The sequence below is a fragment of the Amblyomma mixtum genome, chromosome 1 (genome assembly GCF_055824585.1).
Source record: "Amblyomma mixtum isolate Tamu chromosome 1, ASM5582458v1, whole genome shotgun sequence".
Lineage (NCBI taxonomy): Eukaryota > Metazoa > Arthropoda > Arachnida > Ixodida > Ixodidae > Amblyomma > Amblyomma mixtum.
In genome coordinates this window covers 42236950-42254110 of record NC_143012.1, presented here as the reverse complement: position 1 = coordinate 42254110, position 17161 = coordinate 42236950, and the positions used below count along the sequence as shown (strand labels likewise).

The following is a 17161-nucleotide window of genomic DNA, read 5'->3' as shown; positions in this document are numbered from 1 at the left end:
AAAAACACACTACAATAAATTACCTTAAATACATAGTTTTTATTAAATTATTTGTTCATTATAGTGCAGAAAAGTATAAAATAATTTCAATAGTTCATCTTTCTGCCACACAAGAAATATAGCGGCGCCACCATCGTGCCCTGGCTTGTGTTTTTGTGCGTGACTGCCCGCCTTTTTCGGATAGCGGGAAAGAGAAAAAACGATATCGCCTCGACATGTAAAGTTTAGTTTTGCTGAAAGTAAACGAGTGACGTGTCCGCATTTCGCTAAAAAACAATAGTTCGTGTCGCAACTGGTGCCAGTAGTGCTGCGGTCAACTTGACATGCGCCGCTGCTTCGCGCCGAGCCAGCTGGCCAAGCGACGCTGCGTCCAGGACGATGACGACGGCTACGAAAGGAACGGCGTCGTAGCGGTCCGCCGACTCAAAGAGATCAGTTACAATGGAAGCACGGCTAACAGCGGCGGCGAGAGTGTCATTAGCAAGCACGAAGCCTTCATACGATCTCTACTCAGCAGACCATACAAAGTACCCATCCCGAACTATGTGCCGAGCCTGCAAAGTCGATCGCTGGGCCTCAAACGAACTTCTGGGCCGCGTCCGCTCCACGACCCGGACGAAGAAGGTGCTCTGGTACTGTACGCTCCACCTTCTCAAACGAACCACGAGCAGATGACAGGCAGTAGCCGGTTGGTGCACGTGGTTGTCGATCCGGTGCTCACCAAAGTGCTGCGCCCTCACCAGCGCGAAGGAGTGAAGTTCATGTGGGACTGTGTGACGGGCTGCCGGATCGAAGACAGCTTCGGCTGCATCATGGCCGACGAGATGGGCCTTGGCAAGACGCTGCAGTGCATCACGCTGCTGTGGACACTGCTGCGGCAGAGTCCCGAGTTCGCGGTACCCACCATCACCAAGGCGATCATCGTGACGCCCAGCAGTCTGGTCAAGAACTGGCACAACGAGCTGTCCAAGTGGTTGGGAGATCGGGTCCGCTCCGTCGCCATCGAAAGTGGTAGCAAGGCCGAAATCGATTCTGAGGTTCGTGCGGGATAGCTTTCGCTTACTGCATTGTAACGTCGCTTTCTTCCATCTTAGTGCTTCAGCGTTGTTACGTGCGAGCACGGTACTTGAAGCTAGGCGCCCACAAATTCTCGAGCTTGAAGTTTGTTTCCTGCGGTAGAAATGCCGTCTATAAGTTTCTTTCTTGGCACTGAAGCCGTGAAGTTGGCATGTATGTCTTTGCAGTTATGACACTTTCCTGTGAACCACGCACGACCAACACCGCAGGGTTTTGCTTACTTTACTTGTCTGCTTCATCCTTTGATTGCACGGAAAAACTCCTTCTCTGCTTGACATCTGCAGTCAGATTTGCTCTGACAGTGTATCTCCATATTACGTGTGTGGTGCTTTAATTGTTGAAAAGGATACTAAGAATATTTCTGTCACACACTGTTCACAAGTCAAAGTGCCATGGTGCACATACAAGCCTTGCATGCACTATGGCAGACGTTACGGTTGACAGCATCCAGTAAGAATCTAGGCATCATGCAGGCTTGCAAAGTGATGGCTGCTGCAGTTTGTTGCCATATACGAAGATTTGCCTGTCATTGTAACAATGTTGCTACCACAGCTGTGTAGGCCGCCGCTGTGGCTCATTGGTTATGGTGCTGAGCTGCTGACCCGAAAAATGCAGGTTCAATTCCAGCCGCTTGGTCGCATCTCGATGGAGGCAAAATGCTAGAGGCCTGTGCCAGAGCCCTCCACGATGGCGTACCTCATAGCTTGTGTTTCTTTAGGATGCTAAACCCCATAAACCAAACCAAACCACAGCTGTGTACTATCTTTGTCAATACAAGTATTAATGTGGTAGCTGCAGTGTTGTCTGATTTTCTCTAGAAAGGAAAAGTGCAAATTCGTTCTTTAGTCCTAGGAGGTAGCTGACAAACAGCCAGAATAAAACAAGAAACTGTCTAAAAGTTGCTCATGTTTGCAGTGGTTGGTGCTATTGATGCATATCTGGGGAAAGTAAACCTTTTAATATGTCATGCTGCCATTGTATTCACTGGAATTAGAGAGCACTAATGCTTTTTCCTGTCCTTTACACTGCACCACATGTAAAGTTTCATGGCTTGCTCCTTTTTCAGATCCGCAGCTTCATGACGGCTTTTGGCAGGCGTGTCTGCACACCTGTGCTGATCCTGTCGTACGAGACCTTCCGCCTGCATGCTGAGGCGCTGCAGAGTGGTGAAGTTGGGCTTGTCATTTGCGATGAAGGCCATCGACTCAAGAACTGTGAGAACCAGACCTATCATGCCTTGAACGGGCTGCGGACACGGAGACGTGTGCTGCTTTCGGGAACCCCTATCCAGAACGATCTCCTCGAGTACTTCAGCCTCATCCACTTTGTGAACCAGGGCATCCTCGGAACGGCACAAGAGTTCAAGCGCAAGTTTGAGCTGCCCATCTTGAAGAGCAGGGATTCGTGCTCCACAGACGCCGACCGTGCGCGTGGTCAGGAGAGACTGGACGAGTTGGTGGGCATTGTGAATCGATGCCTGATTCGCAGGACGAATGCTCTCCTGTCGCGTTACCTGCCGGTCAAGATGGAGTACATTGTCTGCTGCTCCATGACGTCGATGCAGCGCACTTGGTATGAACTAGTATTGTGCTGCAGTTAATTTCAGAGCACTTTGATTCTCCACTTTGTGCATATGGCTGGTTGTCCCCTATGGTGGACACATTACACATTTTTACACACACGCTATCACATTTTTCAAAGACTAAAAGGTGGCTGTTTGAATGTAGAGGTAGTTACGAAGTTTGCCCAAGTGCACAGAAGATTAGGTAATAACACCTGCATGTACTATCGGGTCAAAAATGGCAGGAGCCGGAGCAACGGAAAACTGCGTTGCAACGCCATCTACAGGTGGCATCTGCGATCGAGACAGCCAATGCGTGACTTTTATTATCAGCAGGCATGTCGCTTGGCTCGTTTCAATGTTTTGTGCTTTAGCTCGCCAAAATGCCGCAGTTTTCCGTTGCTCCGGCTCCTGCCGTGTGGAGTATACCATTCTTGTCCCCGACAGTACACTACTAAATACAGTTCTGAAACAGTGTTTGGAAATCATACACAAACTGGTGCAAAAAGAATGACATATGTCAGTTTATAAATTACCTCTTTGTTTATAAAGTCACTATATTTCAGAAATACTGCATTACTTGTGATGTTTCAGAGGAAAAGTTTCACCATACTATTTTTACCATTGCTCTACCACCATACAAGTTTTCGCTTCTCTGAGGCATTTCATCTTACATGCCAAACTATGTTTCCGAGGGTTATTTTGGGACCTGTTATTAGTGCCAGGCAGAATAAGCCTGTTCCTCGTCTCATTGTAAACACTTGGCATTCCTGGAGCCAAAGCTAGTGTAAGCTAGTAATAGTAGTAAGCATGCCAGTGCAAAGCATTGTTTGTTCGCGTTATCAGCTTTATAGGGTGCAGACTACACTACAAACATTTTGCATAACATGGTAGTGCTTTGTTAGGTAGTAAATAGGGTTTGTGTGAGCTGTGCATGCCAGGCACTACTTCCTGTTATTAAAACAGGTCCCAAAATAACCCTGGGTAACATAGCTTGGCATGTATGATGAAATGCCTCGGAGAACCGAAAACTTGTATACTGGTAAAACAATGGTAAAAACAGTATGGTGAAACCTTACCTTAGAAACATCGCAAGTAATGCAGAATTTCTGAAGTATAGTGACTTTATAAACAAAGAGGTAACTTATAGACTGACATATGTCATTCTTTTTACATTTTGTTACACACTAACGACTGCCTCAGCACATGTTCTAACTAGATTCCTCAATGTTCTATGTTTCTCATTTGAATGCATTAGCTGTTTCTGAAGCCTACCATTGTCATGCAGGTATGACGAGCTAGCCCGCTCGAAGGGGACCACTCCACTTGCCACAATCACACTTCTCAAGAAGCTCTGCAACCATCCGTCACTAGTCCGCGAGTGTTTCCCCGAGAGCGAGAAGATATTCCGGGGTCGGTCGGTGCAACCTGAGCTTTCGGGCAAACTACGCCTTCTTGACTGCCTCCTGGCTGTGATTCGGAGCACCACTGACGACAAGGTGGTCCTCATTTCGAACTACACCCAGACGCTGGACGTCTTTGAGCAGCTGTGTCGTGAACGCGGCTACGGATTCTTCCGGCTCGATGGCAGCATGACCATTAAGAAGAGGGCAAAGATTGTGGCGGCTTTCAACACGCCATCCAGCCCCGAGTTCGCTTTTATGCTCAGTAGCAAAGCTGGAGGCTGTGGACTCAACCTCATTGGGGCCAACAGGTGAGTTTCGCTCAGCCATTATTGTGAGACCACATGTCTTCGAAAAGGTTCACATTAGGGAAGCTGGGTGATAAATGAGATATTAATTCAAGGTAGGTCGATACAGGAGCAGAGACTCAGTGGCAGGCACGATTTTAATGAAGATGAGTTATTAACTTATGACAAGCTTGTGTCTAGTTACAAGAAGGGATCATTTGACACACAGGGAAGAGAGTAAAAGATGAAATTCTAGATCATATACAGCAACCAGTCAACTGGGCAGTAATTACTCATTATCATCCACCTCAGCGCAGCTGTAGGGCTACAAAGGAAAGCTCAGTTTGTCCTCAGCCTACTTCAGCTACTTGTTCTAGTTAGCTTAGTTGGTAGAGCAATGGTCCTGAACATGGAGCGGTCCTGGGTTTGATCCCCGGACCAGTACGAATTTTTCTCCAACTGCAGAGTTTCTGAGAAAGCTGTGTAGCTTTCCTTTGTTGGTGTATGGTTGTACTCAGGTAGATGCTAATCAATAATTACTCCTTAACTGATCTACTCCACCCTGGAGGTTTTCCCAAAAATGCATAGAGCCTAAATACACCAGACCAATATATAGACTGGCCAATGCACAAGTATACATGTCAGAACTGGAACTGGACATTACAATCAGAAAATTAGTTCTTAACACCATTATAAAAGGACTCTGAGGACTAATAATGGAAGTTGGCCTGTATCAAAATATTACTGCATTCCAATGTCAAAGAAAGATGTTACATTGACTGAAAATGCTGCTTTCATAAGCAAGGAATGCCTCAAGAAATGAAATGTAGGTTTTGCCATCACCAGCCGATTTTGCGAGTAAACTGTGATGCATTGGCACAGTTTTTATTGATGCAGATCCCGGAGGCTAGGCCACACTATTCTAGGCACTATAGCAACACCGCCATTCACTTTCAAGCAGGGATCGACTCTTTTCGGTGTAGACGTCATGACTTTGAATCGAGTGGAGGGAAAATTTTGAATGCCTAGTTTTCTCAGCAGTAAATGTGTATTTTGTTAATTGTTGACAGAATAGCACGAAGACAAGGTGAACGACAAAAGGTACACATGAACAGCGCTCGTTTTTGCGTGCCTTCTTCTGTAGTCTGCTGTCTTGTTTTCACGCTGTTCCGTCCAGAATGAATTGTTACCAGCTTGCCCAGCTTCCCATTCTTCTCCAGTGTATTTTGGTTGTGGACAAAGATCAACATAGCCAGAACCAATTTTTACTAAGAATAAGGTTGGAATGGAGCTGTGCTGAGTGTTTATTTAAGCAGCCTTATTCCAGTAGACTGTGTGCACGATCTCGTCGTTTGAAGTTGTGCATGCTAACAGGTTCAAACCTAAAGTTTGAATGTGTTATTGTCGTGCATGCTAACAGGTTCAAACCTAAAGTTTGAAAGTGTCATTGTCTTTTTAATGCTTGGTTTTGTAATTTTTGATAATATACAGCACTTCACCATAAGCTGGGTTTTCGTCTACATACTCTTGCCAGTCTGTAGCTTGACTAAGTAGTCCTTTCACTATATTTCCAGCCTTGTGAGAGGGCCTATAGAGACTGTCCCAAGATCTGCCTTTGGATGCTAAGTGACATTATTCTGTGCCTTTGTGAGAACTAGGTCAGCTTCTTTTTTCATTAGGAAGAAAGTACTGCAGTGATATAGTATGCACTTTGCTACTAACTAGTCAGGTTTTCTTTTAGGATAGATTTAGCATTGTCTGTTTTACAGTGCTCTTGGGAAACTCGTTGCCAATGCCAAAATGGGGCAGAGTGGTGCCTTTGTGGATGCCGAGAACGAGCACTCACAAAAGCCCTTCAGGGTCTTGACGCTAAGGTGTAGATAACTCATTCCTTGTGCAAACGGCCCTTGTGTGTACTGCTATTTGCGCAATAATTAAATGAAATGGTTGAATGACAGTCAAAGCTTGTAATTGCAAAACTGTTGGAACGTTAGCATTGCTATACCAGCTTCTATCTCACCTGTGAAGAGTATACGTGTGACCATTGGATTCTATAAATTGTGCACATAATATTATAAAGGATAAATCGTGCATGCATGACAAAGGTTTTACGTGCATGCATGGGGATCCTATTTAGCGTGTCCAGTTACTAAAGGACTGATGAGGAGTACATGTTTTTAAATTCAATTCTTATCTCAAATGGCACGGAAGAAGTGTCTATGATGATATCATGCCAAAGTAACTAACAAGACTTTGGATATGATAAGCCACGAATGGTGCCTATACTGCTGTCAGAAGAAGAAAAGCTATAATTTCAGAGACGTCTTCAGCAGCACAGCCTGCCATGTGAGTGCAGCAGCTGGGATTTTGTTTTATTTTTATTTTAGAACATACTGCTAGCCTCTTTTGAAATTATTGACAGATTGCATTACAATATGATGGTTTTGGACGCACTACAAAAAAAAAAAAGCATCCACGAAAAGGAAGTTCACACAGCACAAATACGAATGCAGGAAGATCAATAATCACCTGTGGCATTTTCAAAACACATGAAGTAATATTATTTAGTTAGTTAGATTGGCTTCACTGCATGACAGCGATGTGACGTAGAAAGTGAGTACAAGTGATCAAAGACCACCTTCAAGCACACTCCAAGTTCACCGCATCACGACACGAGGTTTCACAGCATTAGCGCTGCCAGGAGATGGCCACGGCCGCGTAGCCGACCCGCCTCTGCGCTCGAGAAGTGATCGAAGAGGGCCGTGAGGAGAAGCTCCGTTTGCAGGGGCGCAGCGGGCATTTCATTACATTCAAGGACCGGCGAAACCGGAGTTCGATATCCTACGCGACTTTCGTATACTTTTACACAAGATTTTCAACGGGATAATTTGTGCGTTCGATATAGCCAATAATTCGAAATATCCGGGCTCGAATGTATAATGAACTCCGCTGTCCATTTCGCGCTGAGTATGTCGATTCGTAACGGCACTCTGTACTTCCCGTACCCGTTCGACTCGGCGCAATGAAGTTGGCGCGTATAGCCCGCTCTGTCGAGCGCCGGAAAAGACGTGCTGAAAGCTTTTCTCGCCTCTATAGAGTGGCCCGCATGGTATTCGTTTATTCGGAGCTTCAGCGAACCCATCTGCGCCGGTACTCGAGTACGCAGCCCACTGAACGATGTCGCGCGAAGCGGTAGGTATGTCACGCTGCGCTATGCTTGGTCTCGAAAGTTGTCAAGGTAATTGGAGTCCTCCCAGTTTCCAAACTCCTCGCTGCACACGACCATCTACGAGCGCGCTGTGATTCTTGGGTGCCGTCTGCCATATATACAGGGTGTTCTATACTTATCTGTTCGGGTTGTAGAAAATTTTCCTGCGCAAACTTCTGGCCTATTTGGTCTCAAGCACCGACCACGTGGTAGCTTATGATAGGCTTTTTTTTTTAAATAATTAATTTAACGTCGGAACTTGCCTGGATTGTCCGAAATCGGCGGATAACTGCAGTCTGCGCGCAAAATTTTCGTCGAGGAGAACGGAACAGCCGATTTCAGAGGCTGCGCCATCTGTAGTACTCCGAGACGTACCCCGGCTTCAAGCAGAGACGTTGGTTGCCTCGCAATTCGTCAGATGGCGCAGTCTCTCAAATCGGCCATTCCGCTAGCCTCGACGAAAATTCTGCGCGCAGACGACTGCAGTTATTCGCCGATTCCGGGCAATCCAGGGATGTTCCGATTTTAAATTATTTACCCAAAAAACGCTGACCATCATAAACTACCTTGTGGGCGGTGCTTAATCGCAACTAATCCAGTAGTTTGCGCAGGAATTTTTTTTATCACCCGGACAGTTAAAGGCGGAGCACCCTGTATAACTCTAAACGGAAGGGAGCAAAAAGGGGGTAATCTGTCCTCTCGTGCACTCCGTTTTATGAAAGGGACAAATTCAAGCTACTTTCGGTCATCTGATACCATCCTGGGGCCACGTGAGAGGAATAGAGAAGCTAAGTCTGAATATGCGTCCGTAGTGTCGTGTTCGTTTCTTTACCTCCTGTCTTCGCCTTTCGTGCTGTTTCTAACCGTCCTTGATAATGAACTAACTAGCCCGCAAGAACGTCATATCAATGTGCCTTTTTACTCCTAAAGTCACTGGAACTCTTGAGTTCCAGTGACTTTATTTACTCCCACAAAGGCGCGCTTAGAGTGCTATGTAGTTCCCGCTTTCGCGGCTTGGTCACGTGGTTTGGGTCGTTTGGCAGTCCGTTTGATGGGCTTAACAGCATCGACGTCCCTTTGGTTTCACTATAGGCCGAGATTAGTGGTAGCTAAAGAAAGCGCACGACGATTTCCGATGACAAAAGGCGGCCATAATCGAAGCAGCTGATTAAGGTAGGAAGAAGTGTCTCTGGGCATCGTTGTCTATAATCGTTAGCAAAAAAGAATTAATCACTAATGTTCTCGCCCGCGGTGTGAAAGGAATTAGAAACAAGCTGATGTCCCTTGTTTTAGAAGCATTGCGAGCGTTTTTTCAAATGGTTTTTGTTTAGCCTCCGGCCTGGCGTTTCCTTTCTCCACAAGACATTGGTGTGGTGCAGTGAAGTGTCCTGACCAGTGAAATTTGTTCATGCGAGAAAGCCAACTGTAAGGGTACTCGAGCCGAAATCGCCGCGTGTCCTCTTTCAAGGCGGCCCGTCTCGGCTTCAGCGCTTAGAAAATAGGTCTAAATGCTATCGCGTTGTGGTAACTGCAGTCAGGAAGACAGCGAGAAGGGCGTTCAAAAGAAACTTTATTGGGCTGACTCGCGCCCACAAAGAACTGAACGACTCGGCGGCGGCGATAGGCAATAAGCGTGCTCGGCGGTCGTCGGACGGAATGCCCGCCGCTTTCGGTCACACTCAATTTAAAGCTGATAGCGAACTTTCGAGATACGGCGTGCAAATTATCCGCAACGGTCTGGAACAACGCAGAATCGGCTCCACCTGATTGCGATCAGTCGAGGTAAATCTGGTGCAAATCACAATGCAATGAATCACAATGCAAAGTGCGACCAAACAACCATTAGAACAAAACCATTAGAAAGCTTTGGGTCATTACCCACTGCTTAAAGGAGCATCGACCCGATGCTTTACAGCGAAAAGAAGTGCGGGCAAAAATAAACATTGCGAGTGCACTATTCTGAATAGTTTGATCACTGCCGTCTACATTATTCCTTCAAGGCCCATCTTCTGGTTGCTGAACCCTCTGCGGAACGCGGAAAAGACGGAAGCGCGTTGGCGAGGATCACATATTAGGCCCGCGTCGGGGCGCTCTATGCGCTTGCTGATGGCTTTCTGGCGTAAGATATACGCTACACGGTGGCATGTAAGCCTGTTCGCATTCGAAAATTGCGGCCTAGAGCGCCGACGGCCGTAACGAAGCAATGGCTATAACGAAGATATCACGGTTTCCCAGTAGACTTCGCTGTAACGAGGTTCAGCTGTATTGTTTCGCAACCGACAGCATTCGGTATCACTGGACTGCCCCTTTCGTAAACGCGCTCAGATGATCTGTGCAGGCAGGCGGCGCATTTACCGCAAAGCCACGCAGGCAGGGGTGCAGCGAAAACAGGCGCATCACAAGGCACTGTTTTCATTTTGCGTTTGCCTCATCTCGAGGACCGTACCCATCACAGCCCCCCATACCCTCTCCTTTGGAAGACTTCCATTGCGTGATACAGGAATTCCATCGAGCTCTAGTTGCTGGCACGTGCTTAGAAGAAAGATTCTGGTGTAAAGGGGAGAGGATGCTCAGGAAACGTCGTCTTGCGTCTGGAGCCCGTGCGCTGCGCGATGTCAGTGCACGTTAAAGATCCCCCAGCGGGTCGAAACTATTCCGGAGCTCCTCCACTACGGCACCCCTTTCTCTCTTTCTTCTTTCACTCACACCTTCCTCCAAAGAGTGAGACAGCTACTGCGCCATTTTCTTTGCAAAAAAATAAAAATAAAAAGCACCTTGTTTCTCGCCTTTGACGCGGACGCTGAGCCAGTTCGGCAGCAGCTGCTGCTGCTGCAGCCACGCGCTTGACCATCTCGTGACTGGCGTTAGCGTGGAACACGCCGTTGTTGACAGCTTCGTTTCGTCAGCCATTTGAATACCTAACACGCGCGTGAACGTGCCTCTGCCGTCTACTCTGTTTAACCGACCTGACAGCGCTCCTGTCCGTTGGGCGCTTGCAGTCAAGACGACGCGGAGGCCACTAGTCTTCACTCCACCGGCTCCTCGTCAGTTTTTTTTTCTCTGTATGACGCAATACTCCCCCCCCCCCCCCCCCTTTCTTTGTTCTTTTTTGCGTGCTCTGTGCCCCTGCACGGAGGGGGCCTTTCTTATTTGTGCCGCGGAGGTGTTCGTGTCTGTCTCGCGGCAAAGCTTGCCCCGTTACACGCGGTTACAATGTGCGCGCTTCTCCACTGCGGGGGTTCGCTCTTGCACCGTGTGTTCTGTGTGGCGACGTCCTATGCGCATGTCGCGTGATGACAAGTAGGCGGGACGAAACGCAAACACGGACCGCTGTATACCTTCTTTCTCTGTCTCTGTGTGTGTGTGTGTATACCGAGGGAGACAAAAGGCAGGGGAGCGCATCTTTTCATCGTCGCTTGCTGTCGCGGGGCTGCGCGCGGGGAGTGATGACGACACGCCCGTTGCTGCGACCTGCATGCCTTTTCGCTCAGTGCGAGGCGAGGCGAAACTGGATGGATTGCGCGTACCGCGGTGGCGTCGTCGTTCGAGAGAAGCGCTTGCCCGGGTCGGCGCGGAGGCAGGGAAGGAATCTGCTTCGCCTCCTGCTGGTCTGAGAGAATTAAATGGGCACAGACACGAAGTTTTTGAAGCGCTAGCTGCACTCTGCTAGGTAAAGCCGGATATCGCCGTGTGTGCAACATGACCTGCGGGAGAGCTGACAGGTGGTCCCCAGAGAGCAACCTAGGAGGCAGGTGGGCAACCGAGGTCACGTGACCTTGCGGGGTCATCACAACCTGCCCACCGGATAGTGAATATGTCCGCCGTGGCAGGTGGCAGTCAATGATTGGTCGCAAGGGAAGAACAACCTGGGTCGTACAGGGTCCACCGTTGGGAGCACCTGCCAACGCAGGGCAATGGCGCATCGCTCAACCGCTGCACCACTGCGACAGGAGGGGTATGAGGACTCCCAGGGATCTATGGATGTCAAGTAGAGAATGACCAACTCTGTATATATGGGCATTAACCCACTAAAGTTCTAGTATGCCTGGGATGTTAAAGCACGCCGCTTCATGAATATCCTCCAGCAATAATTTTTTTGATCCGCTTTGTAGAATCTGAGTTATCTGCAGTCGAAATTTGAATTACAGAAGCTTCGCAACTTTCCCCCTCATATCGCCACTTTGTGCACGCTGAAAGCTCGACTCTCTTACGTCGGCCCCACCGCCGGGGAAAGAAGGCGGAGCTTACTGGCCGCGGCCACGGTATAGCTGCCTGACGTTTGAAAGAATTTAACCAATAGCTGTCCCCAAGCTAGTATACGCTGGATCGTGCGACGGAGGACGGTGCGAGCGTGCAGAAGCCGCCAGAAAGGGCTCGCCAACTCTCACGCGTGACGTCGGGTTCTCTGCTGCGTGCAGAAGCGTATTATTTGGCTCAGGTGTCCATGACAACGCAATGCAGTGATTGAGCGAGTTGATGTGCTCTCCTCGGAAGGTGTCTCAGAGGCGTTACCGTAATGGTTGCACCACGATTACCACGATGGTAGCACCACATGTGCACGGGATGTGCATGACAGCGCGGCAACCGCTTTTGCTCTGCACTCTAAGCAAAAAGGAGTAAAAAGGGAGTAAAACTGTCCTCTCACACCCTTTAAAAAGGGGAGTGCGCCAGAGGACGCCTTACTCCCGTCTTACTCCCATATAGGCGTATTTGTGTTTAGAGTGTGGAGTCGGCTAACCTTGTACCGTAAACTGGTCGCGGGGCATGCTCCGGTTTCGATGTGGAGTTTCGTAACTGGTATACGACTTAGGGCAAACTCCGAAGTGAAACCGTATGGCGCGTACACGTCGGCGCAGGTTGGTGATGTTCGACCCGGACTGGAACCCGGCGAACGACGCGCAGGCCATGGCGCGCGTGTGGCGCGACGGGCAGCGCAAGCCCTGCTTCGTCTACCGCCTGGTCTGCTCGGGCAGCATCGAGGAGAAGATCCTGCAGCGGCAGACGCACAAGAAGGCCCTGAGCAGCTGCGTCGTCGACTCCGAGGAGGACGTGGCGCGACACTTCAGCGCTGCCGAGCTCAGGGATCTCTTCAGGTACATACCCCCTTTTTACTCCGGGTGTAGAGCGAAAACTCACCGACTACGCTCCTTCCCCGTGGACGGCGAAGTATAGAGACAGCTGTGCTATACCCTTATAAAATGGTCTATAGACAATCTATAGGCTTTTTATATACTCTTTTGCCTTCCTATATATATATATATATATATATATATATATATATATATATATATATATATATATATATATATATATATATATATATATAAAACTCTACCAAAAGTATGGCCATAAATCTTTAGATTGTCTATAGACAGTCCATAGACTGTCTGTAAAAATTCTGTAAGGGCTTCACAGTATGAGCGCCCTCTCCCCTGCCTTTAAAGCCCTTGTCCCGCGTACCGTATGGCCACAAAGATAGCACATCCTCATGAGCGACTACTGTACAGCTGACATGGCTTTCAAGGCCCCTATCTACCCTTATAACATTCTCACTGACCACTGACGAATTCGAGGGAGGTCTTGGTTCCGACATACTGTGGTCGGATACAAACCAAAAACGAAGCGAGAAATGTCCCACAATGTCCCTCCAACCAGTAGCGTCGAGGTATTGTTATGACGTCGCGGTCAACCTCCTTGCACTTTCCAGCCACATGCGGTACCAGGGTAGGCTGCTTGCTGCAAGGCAGTTGATCGCGACTTCGTCACAATAGGTCGACGCCATTGGTCAGAGGGTTTCCTTTAATTGGCATTTGCCGCCTTGTTCTTGAGTTGTATTCGACTATAGGCCTTTTAATATTTGCCTTTTTTTTGGTCGCAGCCATGTTTCCACGGGGCTGTGCCAGCAGTGTTCTGATTGGCGGATTGCATACAGGCATCTACTGCGCATGCGCGGCACAGTCCAACGCGCATGCGCGCTCACTCAAGCTGTAAACAGTGAAAAGGTCTATAAGCACGGGCAACGCTGGCACTGTTTACGCCAAAAAAGTCCCCTTGCGAAGTGATCGCTGTGTGATGTTAATACGGGTGTTGTTTCCCGTGTTGATTCACAAGCACCTGACCCGCTGCCTTTTCTTCCCGCGAACAGGCTGGACGGCGAAGAGGTCCGCAGCTCGACGCACGAGTCCCTGTCGTGCCGTCGCTGCGTGAACGGCATCGAGGCCCGACCTCCGCCCGAGGATGCCGACCTGGCGAGCGACCTGTCCCAGTGGCACCACTGCTGGGCGCGCAAGCAGTCCGAGGACCACGTGCTGCGTCAGTGTTGGGAGTCCGGCGTCAACTTCGCCTTTGCGCAGCGCTCCCACCGGGCGCCCGTGGCCGTGCCCTGATCGCGTCCTTGTTCTGAGGTCCTGACGTCCCTCCGCTGTCCTGGACTGCAGCACATGGACTCTGTACTATAGAATGCACTGCCATCGCCTCTGCGGTCGCAACGGAGCTGCCCGCTGAAGACAGCTCTGTATGAAGCCATCGTTGTTCGTTGCCTACTGTCCTGGACCACCGCAACGGATGTCCCGCGAAACGCACTGTCCCTGCCGAGCCCTTTACCGGCCACGTAGTCATCGGTGGCTAAGCTAAGGTTCATGGGCTATCCGGCAGCGCTGTGTGGACTCCACGGCCCCCTCCATCGCCCTTGCGCTCTTGAGCACTGGTGTCGTCTGTCCTGGACCTCCTCCAAAACCCATGATTAACACAGTCAAAACGCCTACAAAGCGGAGCGCATGATCTCACTTTTTGGCGGCGCTGTGTGAATTCCACTGTGTGATGCCCTATGTGTAGGTCCTAATCAAGCCGTAGAGTTGTCATCGCGTGATTATGGGTTTCGTTGATGGCGATGGTTGACTATGGTATGGCGACGAAAGTGTCATCTAGTTCTCGCGTGCTTCGGACTTTGATGTCAGAGACTGGAAACTGTGACATCTTGTGATGTTCGCTCCTGCCTGGCTTCATTCAAGGCTCGCCGAGTGACCGCCCCCGCGAACTGACTGCACTGACTCCATGGTGTCGACTGTGCGTAGCTCGTAGCTCGTAGGACTGAGCCATGAACTTTTTTTTTTTCGTGTTCAAGGCTTCGGAGATTTAGCCCGCCTACTTTTTTCTTGATAGGTTAAGTTCGTCATTAGCTCACTCGTTTACGCTGGCCAGTCACAATAGACGGTAGCTGGGGCAAGAGTCGCGATTGGACCGTTTTTAGGACGGTCGCGGCAGCCGTAGAGACGATAGCCAAGTCGGCGGCCAATCACGAGACCATAAACTGCGCTTTATAAATTTAAGGTCCATATTTTTTTGAAATTGTTTTCCCCGATTTATTCTTTCCGTTCGTTTTCTTCGTTCAGCACCGCGATCCTGACATTATATTTGGCGGCATGCGTAGCTTGCAAGCAACCAGCCCTGACTTCGCAGCCATTATAGGGACCAAGTAGTTGCGAGGCAAAAGAAAAAGGAGAATGAAACGGCAATAGAATCGCGACAAAATAGCGTTGCTGGAACTAGTGGAATGTTAACTTTTTCTTTTTTCCTTTTGGCAAAGTCGGATGACTGTCTTCTGTGCGGTACTTGGCGTTTGAACTTACTTGCGACGTCGCTGGTTTGACGTCATTCACTTGACGTACGCATGCGTTTAGACTGCGTTACTTTAGTCCATCTTGATATCCTTATTCAAAAGTAACAAAATGAATCCGCGCAAGCTAGCTAGCGGAGCCTAAACTATGCACTTAATGTCGTGCACTGATATGCATAGCCGACTGCGACTGCATTCAACCAGAGCCTGAAATCTCAGTTATGTTTGTCTAGTTGTCTGGTTTTTCGTTTGTTCTTGTCGTCTGCGTTGTTATACTATGGATCGCAACCAAATTGCCCAGATTTTCTTCCTCTGTAGACAATCGTTGTGCAACCTTTGTGCTAAAATCTCGACAGAGATATCGTTGTCAATGCCTGTCGGCCAAAAAGGTATCGCATTTCCTTACTGTTTGGAACCCACAGTTTTGCTTCTTTGACAAATTGCGGCAGGACTGCGGCCTTTGAAAGGTCTGAAGAGCTTCTTGAATGTCGCAAGTTACGAGGCAAAGTCCCTCATCACCGCTTTTTCTCTTTTGCTATTATCTTGTTTCTGTAGGCCTCAGGAGCGCCTGTTTTTTTTTATCGTCTGCTTTTCCTATCGTGAGCGGTAATCAACCGAGCATTTGGACAAAACTTGCGTGTCGACAATTGTGTGCTTCGTGTGCGCGTTTTTTCTTGTACCATATTTCCTTCTTGCCTTTTTCTTTACCTATACCGCGTGGTAATCGTGCTTATCATTTTGTTTTTCCTTCTTGTTTGTCCGCTTCGAATTCAGCCTTCGCAGACGCTTTGTCGCAGCTGTCGTCTTGCAGTCCCCCACTTCTCAGGGCGCCAGAACTCTGTGTGTTGTGTTCATTTTTCGAGCACTTGTTCCTCAATCAGTGCGGTTGTAAATAAACTGTGCTTTTCATCCGGATGTTTTATTCGCCTTTCGAGGCTCCTATTTTCTTATAAAGTTGCGTGAAGCGGCCATCGTCTAGATGAAAGTGATTCAGTGCCCCAGATCTTGATTAACGTTAAAAAAAAATCTGCTCAGGCACTTAAAACTGCTTACTTATCAGAATGCGAAAGCATTAAAATGCTGATTCATACTACGTTGTAGCCGCCGCGATAGCTCAGTGGCTATGGCGCTCGGCTGCTGACCCCAAAGACGCGGGTTCGATCCCAGCCGCTGCGGTCGAATTTCTTTGGAGGAGAAATGCTAGAGACCCGTGTACTGTGCGATGTCAGTGCGCGTTAGAGAACCCCACGGGGTCGAAATTTCCGGAGCCCTTCACTATGGCGTCCCTCATAGCCTGAGTCGCTTTGGGACGTTAAACCCCATAAACCAACCAACTATACTACGTTGCAGGATGACTATGAGTCATGACTATAACTACGAGGTATTACTATGCATGCTTTGTATAATCTCCGGTTAGGTGTACCTAACCTTTTGCATCACGCAATACCGGTGGTGTCACATGCGCTTATGACACCACCTGGAACGCTGTACGACTAACGGTTGCGTCAGTTTCGATACGAAAGTCTGGGAACGTATACAATTGAAGGTGCGTATGTCGTCGGTTCGAATCCCTGTCGTAAGGTAGCCTCCATATTGAGTAGCACATGTGATCTATATTCAAATATTCAACGAAAAATCGCATGACACCGCTCAAAACGCTGTACCACAAACGGTTGCTCACAATTTTGCTACGGATGTAGTCGGGAAAATTGGCGCCACATGGAGGTTGAGTGGTGAGTGTAAATAGACGGACAACATATATAGGGGCAGCCTTCGGGCTACGGCCGTGTATCTGTTATTTCAGCCAGCGTCCGCCGGATGTTGCGACGCGCGTCTTTACTTTCTCATCTGTCAAATCTCTTCTGTCTGCACGTGGCAACGTTGGTGGCTCCGCTTGAGCCAGTCGGCAGGCCCGTGCACTTTCCTTTTCATTCTTCTCTCAGTCGCAACCATTAGCATTGAGGTGGCGGTGCTCGGCTTGCTGTGAGTGTGATACGGTAACTTGAAGTC

At 48.7% G+C, this 17161-nt stretch overlaps 1 protein-coding gene across 2 annotated transcripts; it reads left to right on the top strand.

Moving 5' to 3' along the window:
* The first annotated feature begins 150 nt into the window (after positions 1 to 150).
* On the top strand, positions 151 to 16066 carry okr (DNA repair and recombination protein RAD54-like okr). Of its 2 annotated transcripts, XM_089548918.1 has the most exons (5): positions 151 to 1037; positions 2144 to 2649; positions 3927 to 4352; positions 12393 to 12629; positions 13682 to 16066. In XM_089548918.1, exons 1-5 carry the CDS (start codon positions 324 to 326, stop codon positions 13920 to 13922), a joined length of 2124 nt encoding a protein of 707 aa, XP_089405044.1. In that variant the 5' UTR covers positions 151 to 323; the 3' UTR covers positions 13923 to 16066. The 2 variants fall into 2 exon arrangements, with proteins under 2 accessions (XP_089405044.1, XP_089405053.1); XM_089548927.1 differs by lacking the exon at positions 12393 to 12629.
* Positions 16067 to 17161: the final 1095 nt, after the last annotated feature.